General features: G+C 37.6%; 1 protein-coding gene across 1 annotated transcript; it reads right to left on the reverse strand.

The window, feature by feature from the left end:
* Positions 1–3,294: 3,294 nt before the first annotated feature.
* Positions 3,295–14,957, reverse strand: LOC119774207 (cell cycle control protein 50A-like). Its single transcript, XM_038271614.1, has 7 exons — positions 14,480–14,957; positions 8,125–8,244; positions 7,641–7,748; positions 7,461–7,554; positions 5,721–5,861; positions 5,446–5,655; positions 3,295–4,293 (listed from the first exon to the last, which is right to left on the reverse strand). The coding sequence occupies exons 1-7, from the start codon at positions 14,726–14,728 to the stop codon at positions 4,100–4,102; spliced, it is 1,116 nt and encodes a 371-aa protein (XP_038127542.1). The 5' UTR covers positions 14,729–14,957; the 3' UTR covers positions 3,295–4,099.
* Between the last annotated feature and the right edge of the window lie 1,868 nt (positions 14,958–16,825).

The raw sequence follows: 16,825 nt of genomic DNA on the forward strand, positions 1-16,825 counted from the left end.
ACATTGGGGTCAAATCATGGGTGCATTGTGTATTACATCCCCTAAAAACAGACTGAGACATCTGAAGGCTTAGTCATCAAATCTAGAAGCAGTGCTGACATACCAAACACACTGAGAGCCAGTGTGGCTCTGTGGAAAAAAAAATCCCACCCTACAGATGAATTGCCGCACTATTATTCTGCCTATCAAAGACGGAAAAAAAGCAATTTATCATTCTAAAAGAACAACACATGGGCATCTATTTCATGCTAAAGGGTCAGATGCTTTGATTTCCCAATAAGAGATTTACAGTTTGTTTGTAAAGAGAAAATCTGGGGTTAACCAAAGTTATATGATGGTAAACAATACAGTCTTACATAATATGATTTGAATAGCAAGTCAGTGGTCCACTAGAGTTGCATAAATTTGTCTAATTGTGCAACATCTGAGCTTTGCAATAAGTTGAACTATAGTCCCATCTGCTGGCCAGATGAAAATTAGAAGGACAACTTCTCCATGTAATACTTAGAATATGAGTTTTTTTAACCATTTGAAGGAAAAGAACGGTCATATTCACAATTCAAACTTCTGAAAATACTTTATTAGATACTTTTCTATATAATAAGTGTTTTTAATTAAGAGTAATTTTCATTTGAATGTGCTTTACTGGAGACATCCATGTTGGTCAAAGAACACTACTGCCACCTACAGGGTTACGTCATGGTGTGGTATCGGCTGTTGAGCAAGTCCCAATGCTGTATCTGGTGTTTGTCACAAGTCGATATTATATAAGTCATCTTGAAAAAATTGTTCTTCAAATACTGTTAGGTAGTGATGGGTTAAAGAGGCAGCTCGAAGCATTTCGACACATTGCAAATCTGTATTGATGCTGCGTTGATACTGTCTAACAGAATACTGCACCTGCTGGACATTTAGAGACACTACATGTAGCTTATTTGACAGACTAAACTGAATTGATTTGATGAACTAGTACAATGCTATAATTTAAGTTATTGTAGGTCATTTTTTATCATTTCATACTTATATTTAAATTGAAAATATCTTTGATATTTTTAGATGCAGCCAATAAATAATGTAAACATATATCATAACGTGAAAATTTAGGGGAACTGTGAATGAGGATGATTGTGGACCAGGATTTAAAATCATTTCATCATTTTTTGCAGATTCATCATGTTGACAGATGAGTTTTTAAACATAGTTTAATGAGTCAGTCAGTTAGAAACAACTCCTGTATCAGTCACATGATTTTCTTGAAACGACATGTGCTTTGCTCAATGTTCTCCACGTATGCACCAATGCATCGGTGTTAAGCCAGGTGTACAATGTGCGAGTTTCGGGCCAATTTTCCAGTCGTGCAAGAATTCTCCAATCGGCCCGACTTTCAGCCTGATTGTGCGTTGTGTAGTGTACAGGGGGTAACGAGGGGCAATCAGCCTCTCACGACCACCTCCCAATCTGGAAGCGTGAGGTCGGGGGCAAATCGCTCAGTGCATAAACAAGGATTCCTCTTCTCTTCTTCCTCTCAGATGTAAACACAGGATCATGGCAGGGGTGTGAGTGAAAAGGAGTTCTGTAAAAATGACAGACCACATTTGCTCAGCCATGTCTTTGTCAAAATACGTCGCCTTTTCATTTTAGGGCTTTAAGCACACAATTGCACAAATTGCCAAGGCTGTGCGTTTCCCGCTAGTGAGCTTCATAATCCTCTTCTACTCGTTTGTCTTCCGGATAGACGAGTCTGAATAGCGCCATCTCACTGCGGAGCTGAGCCTGATGTGGTTTTTAGACGTACAGTGTGAGCAGGTAGATCGCATCAGAGCATCGGGCCGCACAGTGTGAGAACATACATCGTGAGCTGTGAACTCACACTGTACGATGAAACTCTGCAGTTTCTTCGTACAGTGTGAGCTGTAGCTGCGTGCAATGATTGAAAAAAATCGCCCAGTGTATGACCGGCTTTACTGGACCCATCACTACTTTTACCCGATGTATTCCAACGTCCAACTACCATGCACGTGGGCATTGTCACTATGTAACTATAGCTCTGGTGAATTTCAATGGTGAAATCGTCTGGAAATCTTCAATAATTGTTGATTGCAGATGTGTCTAGTAGTTACCATTGATTTTGCTTGTAAAGCGGGGAGAATGGCGCTAGTTGGGCAAAAATGGCTGACAAGCGATTGTGACGAAAATCATTACTTTCATTTTAAATCATATTTTTAAAACAATGAGCATAGTACAAAGAGAGAATAAACGAAGAGTCAATTTGAAATTAACTTTAATTCAGATCATTTAAATAAAAGCGCAATGGTTGAAACGTTCCCCTTCCTTTTACACTGCTCCAAAATTCTTAAATTTAATGATAAATTGCAAAAGATGTGATTTGTTTTTTTGCAGCTTCATCATGTTGACAGATACATTTTTAAACAGTTTAGTGAGTCAGTGCACCGATACAGTGTTTTGCTCAATAGGCTCCATGCATGCACCGATGGATCTTTGTTAAGCCGGGCATACACTGTGCGATGTTTGGGCCGAATTTCCAGTCTTGTGAGAATTCTCCAATCGGCCCGACTTTCAGCCTCTCACGAACAGATCCCGATCAGGAACCGTGACGTCGGGAGAAAATCAAACATGTTAGTGAGTCGGTCAGTTAGAAACAACTCCTTTATCTGTCACATAACTTTCTTGAAACAACACGCCCACCGATACACTGTTCTGCTCTATGGGCTCCACGCATGCTGCCCAACCTATGGCTGATGGGTTTTCTTCTGTTAACTAATCTCTCACTACCTGTTGCCAAGGTAATGCTTGGGAAATTATATGCCACAGCTTTAAAGTTAAAATCCATTCATAAAATAAATGTATTTATAATCGGAACAAGCATCATTAAGTTTTTATGTATACTTTAAATACTATTTTTATCTTATTTTATGTATGTATTTATTGGACCATGAGTCTGGAATAGTTTAATCTATCTATCAATAGCAAACCATTGAAAATTTTATGACTTTATTAGGCCAGTGGATTACTTTCCCACTTTTTTATAGATCGATAGATACATAGATAGATAGATAGATAGACTCAAATTATTGAGATAAGCCTTTTATATTACATCTAAATTAGTCTTGTCCATAATGGCATCCGTTTAAGATAAAAAAAATAACTAATGAAAACATAAAAGAAATAACTTGCTCTGAAAGCTCAATGTGATCGGCTAGATAATCTTCCGCACAACATATCGTTATATCAACTAAAACTAAAAAAACTAAAAATAAAACTTACAAATGGTACCAAGTTATTGACAGAATTGTTTATTTGGACCCTAAAAACCTTATAAAACCCCAAATTTTCAAATTTAAATCGCTATTTTTAGTATGGATAGTTCTAAAACAACATTGTAACAGAAAAGTAAATGAAACAAGATATAGGTTAACAAATGGGACACTTGTAAATTGCATATCATTTGGTCAACATTAAAGACTTCTGATACAATTTTAAAATCGGGCCAAACTAAACTGGAAATATAAATTAATGTTGTGTAATTAGCCATAAACATGTTCAAACGTCCTTTGAATTGGGAATACTGGATATAATGGTAAAGTTTAATGTTACATTCTCAAGCATTTTCCAATAAAGCACATTGGCTTAACAGAACAGTGTAGATTAATTACAGTTGGGAGTATATGCTAGGAGTATTTTATCTGTGTATTTAAGGGTTAAATACTTTTGTTGGGTTTAAATGTTTACTATTAATTACAGCATAAAAGCAACAAATCTTCATTTTTGTAATAAAAGATCTTCTTGAAAACCAGAGGTAAGTTGTTACATTCGTCAGCAGGACTGGTTCGGTATAGAATATATGCCAACAGTTTAAAGAATACACACATCCAGTTTGAAGCTATATACACCAAAAAAAAAAACAACAACACACAACTGGTAAGCACAGCTAAGATGTGACATTTCAGAAATGTCTGCCATTGTGTAAACACACCACAGACTTTCACAGTGTACCCGAACTAAAGCTAAGCAGTCTCTTAGCAGACCCTTCAGGGCCAGCAGCGCATGCACAGACTCTGAGACCCAACATGGGAGCTTTTTAGTTTGGGATATCTGCGCTGTTGTTGCGGGAGTCGTATTTATGGTGGATGATGAGCAGGACGACGCCCAGGAAGAAGCAGATGGAGCCCACGGTGATGTAGGCGATGCCCAGGAAGGGGTTCTTCCCTCCCATCCAGGAAATGGTGCTCAGGATCATTCGCTTCCGACCGTCGAAGCTGCTAACGGGGTAATCTGATGACATGTAAAGAAAAGTAACAGAAGACTCCTGGCTGCAAAACATAAGATGCTAAAGGACTTCATTTAAATTTGCGTCATTACTTTTTTTTAAAGCTTTGTTCAACGCATTTTTACCTATTAGCATGTTTTTAAAGACTCGACTTATAAAAGAGAAATGTTCCGTGCTTTAGTCACGGTTGTTAATATAATTAGAAATCACTGCAAACAACTAATATTAGGTTTCGTTTCCTAGTTTTAAACTTGTATAGTTTAAACTAGGGCTGCAACTAACGAATATTTTGCAAATCGCTTAATCGGTCGATTATTTTTTCAATTAATTGATTAATAATCGGATAGCAAAAGGTTCCTTGAATAAGGCTTTGAACAAAATTGAACCAGGTGCAACTCAAACTTTTCCACTTGAGGAATTCTGGGTAGACCATATTGGCAGACCAAAATGCTTTTTTATCTAATGCTACGTTCAGACTGCACATGATAGAGGCAGCAAAAGCAGCTGGTTTACATACAAAGTCTACGGTTGACACATATTAAGGTGCATAAAAAGGTCTTGCAGCGTGTTTTGTGCAGCTGAAGCAGCGCCTCATGAGCTTCTGAGCATCTGACGCGCAATCAGCAGCTGGTAGAGTTGAAAAAAATTTAACTGAATGATTTTACATTCAAATACGACTTCCCTACGACTTTAACAAAAAACAGGTGGCTAGTCGACACAAATGATCGAAGGGTTTTGATGATTAGCTCTAATACTATTTGAAAAAAGTCATTTTTATTTCAAAGTTCTTTCATTTGCTGAAATACACTTTGGAATGAATAGAGCAGTGGAAATAAACTCCCCCATCTAGGTTGACAGGCCTTATGTCAACAAAAATGATTGATATTAGTACGATAATTATCTAAGAAAATTTATTTTTGATTCATATTAGCCGCAGGAGACTCACAAAGAACAAAGTTCATATTTCACCTATGTCCTTTTCTAAACATATTCACTGCAATAATTGAATTCTTCAAATGATATTCAAATTCACTGGGCTCCACCTAGAAGTACTTTTAGCTAGATTTTTTTCAGTCTTTGCCAAAGACTCTTACAAAATAAATAACTGAATGCTCAACTTGACCATTTATGGTTTGTGTTGTGACTGTAAAGGATACTGTAAGCAACCTTCAAGGTGTAGCTGCCGCTTGGTAGAGTCAAAGTTGAACTAGAATTTTTGTGGATGATGCGATAGAGCTTCCGAAAAGTAGGCAGAGCGGCCGTGCGCATCCAAACGATGAAGTCTTCATTGATGAAGCCGTTGTTTTCCGGATCTGATGGGTCCAGCTCGTACACTGGCTTCATCCAGTTCATCGGCTTCTCTGTGTCTGAGATATATTGTTTAGTTATTTCAAGTCTAAAAATGAACTGCAGTGTTCTTTGAAAAGCTCACCTTTGAAAACCTCAGAAAGGTTATCACCGACAGGATTTCTGAACTTCACGGTCCTATCTGTATACCAAGCAATGCCCCTCTTTGCCAGAGGAACTGCAGTAGTTCTGCCATTGAGTTCATTGTGAAACAGCTCCAGGGTGTCTGAGAAGGAAAAAAAACTCATATATTGTTTCCATCTTAAAAGTTGGTATAGAAAACCTGCTTTAATTCAAAATAATTAAAGCTGCTTTAATCTGTATTTTGTGAAACAGCACTGGACTTTTTTTTGTGTGCAAATTTTTATTTTTTATTTTTCAAGATCCTGGATCCTTGCTTCCCCGAGCAAAGCGGACCTCTGCTCTCCAGCCTGGACCCACAGAGAATGGTTTTATTGACTATGGACCAGAAAGCCCTTTACCACAGCTGCACAAAAGCAAAAAAACCAAAGACATTTTCAGAACCGGCCGGTCTGCATCTGGACAGAAAAACTTCAGATAGAAGCACCTCACTTTATATAAGCCTCCAATGACGCTTGTCCCAAGTGGGGTCTCGAGGGGTGCTGGTGCCCATCTCCAGCTGTCTACGGGCGAGAGTCTGCTGATCTCCAATGGAGGATTTTACATGGCGCCTTAAACTCGTTTTTATTGGTTATTAATCGGGATGTTTCAATTGAGTGTCTTTTCTGCTGTCTGTCTGCAAATGTGTTCCACATTTTTTATGGAATGCACCAGACGAAAGACAATTATTAGCCTTTTAATTAGCGTTTTCAGTCTTTTTTGGGACGCTTTTTACAAACGCTAATCAGTGAAGCAAAGGTGGCCCTTTACCTGGTTTACCTGTCCAGTAGAGACAGAGAGCAGGAGGGTCCTCACATTGATACCGTGGCTTTGTGGTAGAGCGAAGTTAAAGCCGGGATAAGGCTGGAGTTTCACTTCCACAGAGCCACACAGAACATGGAGGATTTCATTCAGCTGTGGGTTTTAACAACATTTTGGCTACGTTCACACTGCAGGCACCGATACTCAATTCCAATTTCTTTGTGAAATCCGATTTTTTTGCGTTGCCGTTCACATTTCCAAATATATGCGAGTTGTATGTGATCTCCTGTGTGAAAGGCAGTCATACAACGCAAGTGTCCTGCATGCGCATTAGAGAACGCTATGACATCACAGGCCAGCGTGCTCTGTGTTTATGGAAGTAACCATGGATGGTATTGCCGGGGCGCATCTAGTGATCTTTACCAACCTCAAAAACACAATCTTTTCAATATGGTTAAACATAAATACTGCTCTCAGAATCATTGTCCTCCATGGCCTTTTAATTTGTGTTTTTACAAACGCTCTTTTTATAGAAGGAGATTGCCAAAATAGGCCCAACTTTCAAATTTTTCAACCAGTAAAGCAAAGATGGTCATTTACCTGTCCCGTAGAGACAGAGTGCGGGAACACCTTGATGCCGTGGCTTTGTGGAAGTGCAAAGTTAAAGCCAGGATAAGGCTGGAGTTTCATTTCCACAGAGCCACACAGAACATGGAGGATTTTATTGAGCTGTGGGGTTTTAACAACATTTTATGTGCTATGTCAGATGAAGGACAATTATAGTTTAACAAGCTCCTCATTTAGTGATTTTTAGTTGACACTTGTTTTACATCAATCATTGTTATATGTTTTGAATTGTGTAAATAAAGTGTTAGTAAAAGTCAATTCTAAAAAACTAAAGCTGAACAGTTTTTCCTCAAAGGTCTCATTTGCCAGAGCTCACCATTGAAAAGGCTGTTTGCTATGGCGCCACACGGGGCTATAGGTTTTTTCGTCACAGGGTCCGTACGGTATGGCTCACATTCCTTACTGGGTTCCTGGAAAATCCAAAATTTTACATCAGAATTAAAAAAGCTCTACTTTTTTTTTTTTACAAGATGCACAAGAATAAAAAAAAATCCACCTTTAATGACTTTATATTCCCATTGAGCTGGCTGTCATCTCTGGACTTGACATATCGTCTGTGGTTCTGGTAGAAGTTGGACAGGCCGTAGTACATGTAGACATTACCCTGTTGAGCAGAGAGAAAATATTAATCTGGGCCACAACACTTCTGCCAGTTTCTTGATACAGATTAGGCTTTCTAAAACCCAACTTTCAACAAGAAACATAAACATAATATAAATAACCTGTACACTTTCTACATAATCAATATTGGTCCCTTAAAAGTGAGACTGCAGAATAAATAAGCACATCAATCAATACCAAAGCAGCTTTTAAGGAGACCTTGGGTGTTTTCTGTTTAGACTCTAAATCGATTCTAATGGACAGTAAGTGCTTTTTCTTCCTCTTTAATTGTAGAAACTGCTTTTTCAGAATCGAATGCGAAGTATTGAATAATTCATTGTACCTATATCAGTCTAAACTGCTGAAGGGCACGAGCTCACCTCAAATGGCTGGTTCAACGTGAAGTTCACAGTGCAGATACATGGTGTTGTTGTGTTCCAGGTGAAGTTTGTGGAGCAGTCATTGCAGGGACTGCCAGACTCCGAACCAGTGTAATCAATCTGAAAACACAAGAAATGGATACAATGGGTGAAACCTACAGATAGTGTAGACATTTACAAATACAAAGTAATCATAAAAGTGGGAAATGCACAGTATTAAGTTCAACCTATTCCCCACTGAGATACTGAACTAAACTGAAGTAAAGTCTTATCTTGTGATTATTCTCGTCATCAAACATTTGCAATCAACTCTAACCTAAAACAGGGCACTCAGTAAAATACTTTGAAAATAAACATTTCATTGGCAAAATGATCTAGAAATAAGTAAAAATGTCCTAAATTAAGTAAATTTACCATAAATTTCAGTAGATAACTTAGATAGTTTGCCAATGGAGTGAGTATTTTTACTCTTAAAATAAGATAATCAATTCATATGCACTTGAAATAAGACAATGCTATTTTGTTTTCTTATTTTAAATGTAAATTGTCTAATTCCATTGGCAAGCGGTCTCTTTTGCCTCCTCAATCCTAGAACAAATGCACTTCTTTTCTAGTGTTCAAGCCAATAGTGTTATTGGAATCCAGGACAAGACCTTATTATCGTTGTAACATTAAAAAAATATGGATATTTTGACGGCAAAAATGAATGTCAATAAAATAACAAGAAACGCCAACTTGCCCGAATATATTAAGAAAAATAACAAAAGTGGTTGTATAAGAAATTTATGAAAAACACTTTATTTTTTTGGTAAAACATAACCGTAGAGGCATTAATGCTGATACTGGCACTAACATTTTATAGTTTATAAACCTAAATATAATTGTTAACTAGGCTTATTAACTTTTAAATTAGCTTTTTGCGTTTTTTTCTTGGCTTTCTTTGACTTAACTATCTTTTTTGCAACTTAATTCCCAGTAGGTAATATATCATTCAAGGGCTCATCTAGGGCTGGGCGATATGGAAAAAATACTATATCACGATATGGATTATTTTATATCACGATAACGATATATATCACGATATACCACAACTGATGTTGCATTTTATGTTTTCATAGTCCGTCAGATGGACAGGGTTGAAAAAAATCTTTCATCGCCTATTTTTTACCCATCATCTTGTTTCCTAATATGAGAATCCCAACCCCAAACCAAGAACACCAGTTATGCAATTTGCGGCCATGACAGTGAACAGTATAGAATCTTGGCTATTGCGCTGCAGTAATTAATCATTTAATATTCATTTGTTATTGACATTTTATAAAATTCCAAGGCCAGTTTTTTCTCTTGTCTTTCACTTACCTTGTTTTCCACTAGGAGGCGCCTCGCCTATTTAAGAAGAAATGTGTCTGCACTGGTAATACATTAATTAAAATGCCCACATGTTCTACTGGATAGGAGTGTCAGTGTAGTTAAAAATGTGATCCATCATACGACCTGTACCACAATTATGGGTGTTTCAGTTGTTCTCTTTATTTTTCAGCAGTCACAAGAGAAACGTGCTGCACAGTTTAAAAACATGGAACACAACAGTACTATACAACAAACTATAACAAACAGTACACACTAATACACACAGTATGATTTACTCTAAAGGGAAAAAAGTGAATGCTACAGCACCTTTGTGTGTAAACACAACACTCACAGGTGCAGTAGCCTTCACTTTTCCCCCCTTCAGAATAAATTATAATATCAGTGAGGTCCAGTAATGGATGCGTATGCTGTAAAAGCACACAGTTCATTGGTGTAAGCATATTAGTAAAACCAATAATAGTAAAACTAGCGAACGTACAAAAGTGCATCGCAATGTCAGGCTCATACCTTGGGCGAGCATCACTCCGTTGTGGTCCTCAGGAAAGTACACGGTCTGTAGACACCGAGCGCGGAGGGTCCAGTCCGTGATAAGGATGGTGAGACTCATATAAGGCTGTGTTGCTCTACTCATCCACATGTCCGTAGTCAACGCATAATGCGTCGCACCACTGCGTACCTCTCTCTCCACTTCAGCCCGACAACTAGCATATAAGCCAGGCAGCTCCGCTTTAACGGTAAAATCTTCTTGGGTGTCCATCATTAATTTTTTTTCAAGCCAGAAAGAAATTTCACGGGCTCTCTCCATCAGTAATGTCGCAAACGTATGGTGCAAAGCCGCGTGACGTAAAGCGGTGTAGTGTCGCAAAACCACGTTCTCTACACATTATCTTTTTATTCTCTTTTTTTTTCGTTATATACACTTAGAGTTTGCATAGCAAAAACGCAAAATGTTATATTAACAGATTATATTAAAATGTATATTAGCAGTAATAATAATAATAAAGAAGTTTATCACGATAGAAAAAATAGAGGAGAAAGGTCACGATAGACATGTTTCTCTCGTCCTCACGATATATATCGCCATATCGCCCAGCTCTAGGCTCATCTAATTGCTCAAAATAAGATGTGCAGCCATGTAGCAGTATCTACAGGTGCTGGTCATAAAATTAGAATATCATGAAAAAGTAGATTGATTTCAGTAATTCCATTTTAAAAGTGAAACTTGTATATTATATTCATACATTACATACAAACTCATATATTTCAGATGTTTATTTTGTTTAATTTTGATGATTACAAATGACAACAAATGAAAATCTCAAATTCATCATATCAGAAAATTAGAATATTACTGAAGACCAATAAAAACAAAGGATTTATAGAAATGTTGGCCAACTGAAAAGTATGAACATGAAAAGTATGAGCATGTACAGCACTCAGTATTTAGTTGGGCCTCCTTTGGCCTGTATTACTGCAGCAATGCAGCGTGGCATGGAGTCGATCAGTCTGTGGCACTGCTCAGGTGTTATGATAGCCCAGGTTGCTCTAATAGTGGCTTTTAGCTCTTCTGAATTGTTGGGTCTGGTGTATTGCATCTTCTTCTTCACAATACCCCATAGATTTTCTATGGGGTTAAGGTCAGGAGAGTTTGCTGGCCAATTAAGAACAGGGATACCATGGTCCTTCAACCAGGTACTGGTAGCTTTGGCACTGTGTGCAGGTGCCAAGTCCTGTTGGAAAATGAAATCTGCATCTCCAAAAAGTTGGTCAGCTGCAGGAAGCATGAAGTGCTCTAAAACTTCCTGGTATGTGGCTGCGTTGACCCTGGACCTCAGAAAACACAATGGACCAACACCAGCAGATGACATGGCACCCCAAACCATCACTGACTGTGGAAACTTTACACTGGACTTCAAGCAACGTGGATGAAGTGCCTCTCTTCTTTTCCTCCAGACTCTGGGACCTTGATTTCCAAAGGAAATGCAAAATTTACTTTCATCAGAGAACATGACTTTGGACCACTCACCAGCAGTCCAGTCCTGTTTCTCTTTAGCCCAGGCAAGACGCTTCTGACGCTGTCTGTGGTTCAAGAGTGGCTTGACACAAGGAATGCGACAGCAGAAACCCATGTCTTTCATACGTCTGTGTGTGGTGGTTCTTGAAGCACTCACTCCAGCTGCAGTCCACTCTTTGTGAATCTCCCCCACATTTTTGAAGGGGTTTTGTTTCACAATCCTCTCCAGGGTGCGGTTATCTCTCTTGCTTGTACACTTTTTTCGACCACATCTTTTCCTTCCCTTCGCCTCTCTATTAATGTGCTTGGACACTGAGCTCTGTGAACAGCCAGCCTCTTTAGCGATGACCTTTTGTGTCTTGCCCTCCTTGTGCAAGGTGTCGATGGTCGTCTTTTGGACAACTGTCAAGTCAGCAGTCTTCCCCATGATTGTGTAGCCTATAGAACTAGACTGAAAGACCATTTAAAGGCTTTTGCAGGTGGTTTGAGTTAATTAGCTGATTAGAGTGTGGCACCAGGGGCCATCAATTTTGAACCTTTTCACAATATTCTAATTTTCTGATATGATGAATTTGAGATTTTCATTTGTCGTCATTTGTAATCATCAAAATTAAACAAAATAAACATCTGAAATATATGAGTTTGTATGTAATGTATGAATATAATATACAAGTTTCACTTTTTAAATGGAATTACTGAAATCAATCTACTTTTTCATGATATTCTAATTTTATGACCAGCACCTGTATGCTGAATCTCTGGATATAGATGTTGTGCTTCTAGACCTCACTGAGGGATAGGGGGACTCATATGTAAGGGGTATGGAAGTGATCAAAAACTATAACCTGCCCTATAACGGGTTAAATATGACATCTAAACAAGCTAATAAGTTAAGCAAAAGTCCATTTGTGAGCATACAGGTTAGAAAAACACATAAAAAAAACATTAAACCCAAAACTTGGAAAGTTCAAAAATAAAAATGGGGTGCACCGTTACCATAAAAACACCACAAACAATCAAAAAAGGATAACATACAGTGATTACATCCCAGTTTTTTATTTTTCACTTTGCTGATGATTTAATATTACTTTTATTAACCCTGAGAAGACAGAAAGCTCAGGTTTCATTTTCCATGTGACATAACCATATTTTTTTAAACTGAAGGTCAGGCTGTAGTGTTTATTAATGATAATTTATGGTTTTCCATAAGTCCAACCTATCCTACCATGTATGATTTTCTATGGAAGCCCGTTTCCGCCACTCTGTAAAAAAAAAAAAAAAAACTATCTCAATATAATGAGATAGTAACTCAATATAATGAGATAGTATCTCATTATAATGAGATCCTGCCCATTATAATGAGACGTTATATATACGTTATCCTGCCCAGCGCCTCTCACTGTGGGCAACTCCAGAGTGGAAGTATGTCCAGCCCCTCTCAAGGAGACTGGTTCCAGAACCAGAACCATACGTCGAGGTGAGACAGACTATTTCTAGCTGGAACCTCTCAGCCTCACACGCTAGCTCCGGTCCCTTCCCACCAGCGAGGTGACATTCCACATCCCAAGAGCCAGCTTCTGCGGCTCTTGGGATTCAGGGTCCCCTCCCCCGGCCAACACACATTGCATACGATCCTTATGGCCCCTCTCACGGGTGGTGGGCCCATGTAAGGGGGGACCCAACAATTTACACTGATTTTGGGTCAATAGGTCACATGACCTGGGAGCTATTGACCAAAAATACTCAATTTTAACTAAAAAAATTGGTAAAAAATAAAAAAAGAAGAGTTAAAATGAAAAACAAATGAGTGTACTCCATCTACAGAGACTAGTAGAACAATTTTACACTGATTTTGGGTCAATAGGTCACATGACCTGGGAGCTATTGAAGAAAAATACTCAATTTTAACTTAAAAAATTGCTAAAAAATAAAAAAAGAGTTAAAATGAAAAATAAATGAGTGTGCCCCATCTACAGAGACTAGTAGAACAATTTCACACTGATTTTGGGTCAATAGGTCACATGACCTGGGAGCTATTGACCAAAAATACTCAATTTTAACTAAAAAAATTGGTAAAAAAATAAAAAAAGAGTTAAAATGCAAAACAAATGAGTGTGCCCCATCTACAGAGACTAGTAGAACAATTTCACACTGATTTTGGGTCAATAGGTCACAATACCTGGGAGCTATTGACCAAAAATACTAAATTTTAACTAAAAAAAATTGTAAAAAATAAAAAAAAGAGTTAAAATGAAAATCAAATGAGTGTGCCCCATCTACAGAGACTAGTAGAACAATTTCCAAGTGATTTTGCGTCAATAGGTCACATGATCTGGGAGCTATTGACCAAAAATACTCAAATTTAACTTAAAAAATTGCTAAAAAATAAAAAGAGTTAAAATGAAAAACAAATGAGTGTGCCCCATCTACAGAGACTAGTAGAACAATTTCACACTGATTTTGCATCAATAGGTCACATGACCTGGGAGCTATTGACCAAAAATACTCAATTTTAACTTAAAAAAATGGTAAAAAAAAAAAAAAAAACTATCTCAATATAATGAGATACTATCTCATTATATTGAGTTACTATCTCATTATATTGAGATACTATCTCAATATAATGAGATACTATCTCATTATATTGAGATAGTTTTTTTTTTTTTTTTTTACAGAGTGGCGGAAACGGGCTTCCATAATTTTCTCATATCGTCAACTCTAAAGGAAATTTACACAACAAGCGATTAATAAAAAGTTCCTAAAGCCGTTTCTCTTGAGAAAAAAAATTCATTAGTTGTTTTATGTCTAACAAACTATTCTCTATGCCCTTGTTTGAAGTATCTCTTTAATGTTTTTCTACGTTACTAAATGCCGTTGGTATTTAACTCAGGTCATTGCAGAGAGATAAAAAAGTTCTACCAATGGCGGCTGGGAGAGGAGATAAGAGAGCTGATAAAAAATGAACTGTACCTCAATCTCTCTTATGTTGTTTGATGTCACATACAGGCCGATCCCGATGGGGATGAAGATGAGTCCGATAACGAAAAACGCAGGCAGCACATTGCCTGCGGTCAGGATTGGCTGCCAGGCAGGGAGTCTTTGCTGTTTGAAAGCAGTGTTGTCCGGTTTTTTACTTTTCGCCACTGCCGCCCCGCCGTGAGTCGATGAATTCGAGTTGCGTCCGTCCTCTTCCTTAGCGTTGTAGCTCGACGCCATCATGATCGCGATCCGCTTCGATCAAAACTAATCCGCAACAGTTGACAACTAGAGTTAGTCGGTAAACCCGGACCTCAAGCAGTACGAAACTGTCTTAGAACTGAAATAGTGGTAAAAGGATTGAATGTCGGTCTAAATCTGATCCATTTATCGATTCATAATGCTGTGGGTTTCACCTGTTTTGGAAAACTGGACCGAGGTGAAGAAGCCGGAAGCTTCCTGGCCAATGGGATGATGAAACGTCGCTATGACGTAGAAGCACAATTAAAAAAAAACGCCCGTTTCCCCTCGTACCCGTTGCTTAACATTTCACCGGTGAACTATCCAGCCAGAACAAGGAAAAGCGGGGTGAAATGAATGTTACGCCGCCTTTTGTGGTCCATCATATATTGTGACCAAAGGAGTTATTGGTGAGGATTGTCCTCATCAGTTTATCTCACCTACTGTTCTCTATATATTTACTGGATTGCTGATAGCCCGTTGGTAGTACGGGGTGGAGTGAAGCCACCGGCCGCCATCTTGGTACTCCCTAGTTAGACCGGTATCAATGTATACAATACAAGCGCTACAGCATTGAACAACAATGATGTTCTCATTTTCAAGGGGACTTAAGACTTTTAAAATAAAGATAAATTCATCACTTTGACAAACACTGGCTGTTTCATTACATAAGTAAATTACTTTAACTTATAATAAAAAATAGGCGCATCACATTGCATAGTCATTATGAAGTCAATGAAGTCTATAAATCAGGGAATATAACATACTATATAAATCAATCACAACAAAATTAATGTGTTAATGGAGCACAATAATACAGATGTGCCAAAAGTGCTAAATTGATGATGTACATGTAATATACATGTATTGTTATAACATATTACATATGAAGATTTCATATCAAGACTGAATTACATGTCTATATATAATGTATATGTATGTATATGTATAAAGTATAAGTCTACTTATAGTATTTTCCTGTTTGCAAACTGTGCATGCATGATGCCATATACTATTATGCTGTGTCTGTGCTTTCTATTTTCTAAGGTTAGACAGAATGTCAAGCTTAACACAGACAACTTTTCAGTCGGTCCAAGATAGCCAGACTAATGTTACGCCATGGAATCAACGTATATATGGATTTTCTTGATTAGTACGTCCACTTACTGTGAAATTACCTGTGAAACATCTTCCCACACCCAGCAAACTGCTTATTTTTGCAGTCAAATGCTACACATGTAGGAATTTTTATGGTGCGTACCCGTAGCATTGGGGAGTACCAATATGCCGTTCAGTGGCTTCACTTTTTTGGGCGGTCAGCAATCCAGTGAATAGAGTGATCTCACCCTAACTTCACAAGACTTGTACATACACCTGAAGAAGTCCATGATGAAATACATTTATCGCCCCTTTATGGTGACACACTGTTTGCTCCACTAGTGTGATAATTATGCTGAGCCAGTTATGCTTTTTAAATGCCATGTCTAAGAAGAATGTTTGTTTTTTTTTTATGTCCTTAGCAAATAAACATTGTCCAGAACATTCTAATCTTAGAAGTTCAGGTAAACAAGACTTCCTGTTAAATGTCAATCCACTTACCATGTTGATATTTCACTGTTCCCTGTTTATGCTCCACAACCATGTCAAAGGATTCTTAGAATAATTTATGCATTTTAACAAATACACCATGCTATTTGCTAATATGCTATTGCCAGTGTGTCGTAAAACTGAAGACAAGTTTTCTTTCTGTAATAAAATAGTGCTCATGTGTTCCTGTTTTAAAATGACTTCCACATTGATTTGAAAACCAAATTTAGAGGCCAAAAATAATCTTAGTTTCCATTTATATTTGAACTAAGTCTTTAGCCTCCCATACATAGACTCAAATATTATACAAAAAACAGTCTTTTGTCTAAAGCTGAAAGACTACTACTGCATTGGACTCACCTAACTAATTAGAACCCCCCAAAAAAAGCATTTCACAATTTTTATGTTTAGCATTTTAAGAAATTATATCTTAAAATAAATATGGTATAAATTCAAAAACTTTTCAAAATTTTCAAAAACATTTTCCTTTTTAAGCTTGACGGTGAACTGAAT

Source organism: Cyprinodon tularosa, unplaced genomic scaffold (genome assembly GCF_016077235.1).
Source record: "Cyprinodon tularosa strain WSP-4 unplaced genomic scaffold, ASM1607723v1 ctg80, whole genome shotgun sequence".
Classification (NCBI taxonomy): domain Eukaryota; kingdom Metazoa; phylum Chordata; class Actinopteri; order Cyprinodontiformes; family Cyprinodontidae; genus Cyprinodon; species Cyprinodon tularosa.

What these genes read in the sequence shown, in the direction of transcription:
- LOC119774207 (XM_038271614.1), bottom strand. Translation starts at nt 14,728, where the DNA reads ATGATGGCGTCGAGCTACAACGCTAAGGAAGAGGACGGACGCAACTCG. An exon ending in CCTTTCTGAGGTTTTCAAAG is followed by an intron (nt 5,656 to 5,720) that starts GTGAGCTTTTCA and finishes AATATATCTCAG; the next exon opens with ACACAGAGAAGCCGATGAAC. An exon ending in CACCTTGAAGGTTGCTTACA is followed by an intron (nt 4,294 to 5,445) that starts GTATCCTTTACA and finishes ACATGTCATCAG; the next exon opens with ATTACCCCGTTAGCAGCTTC.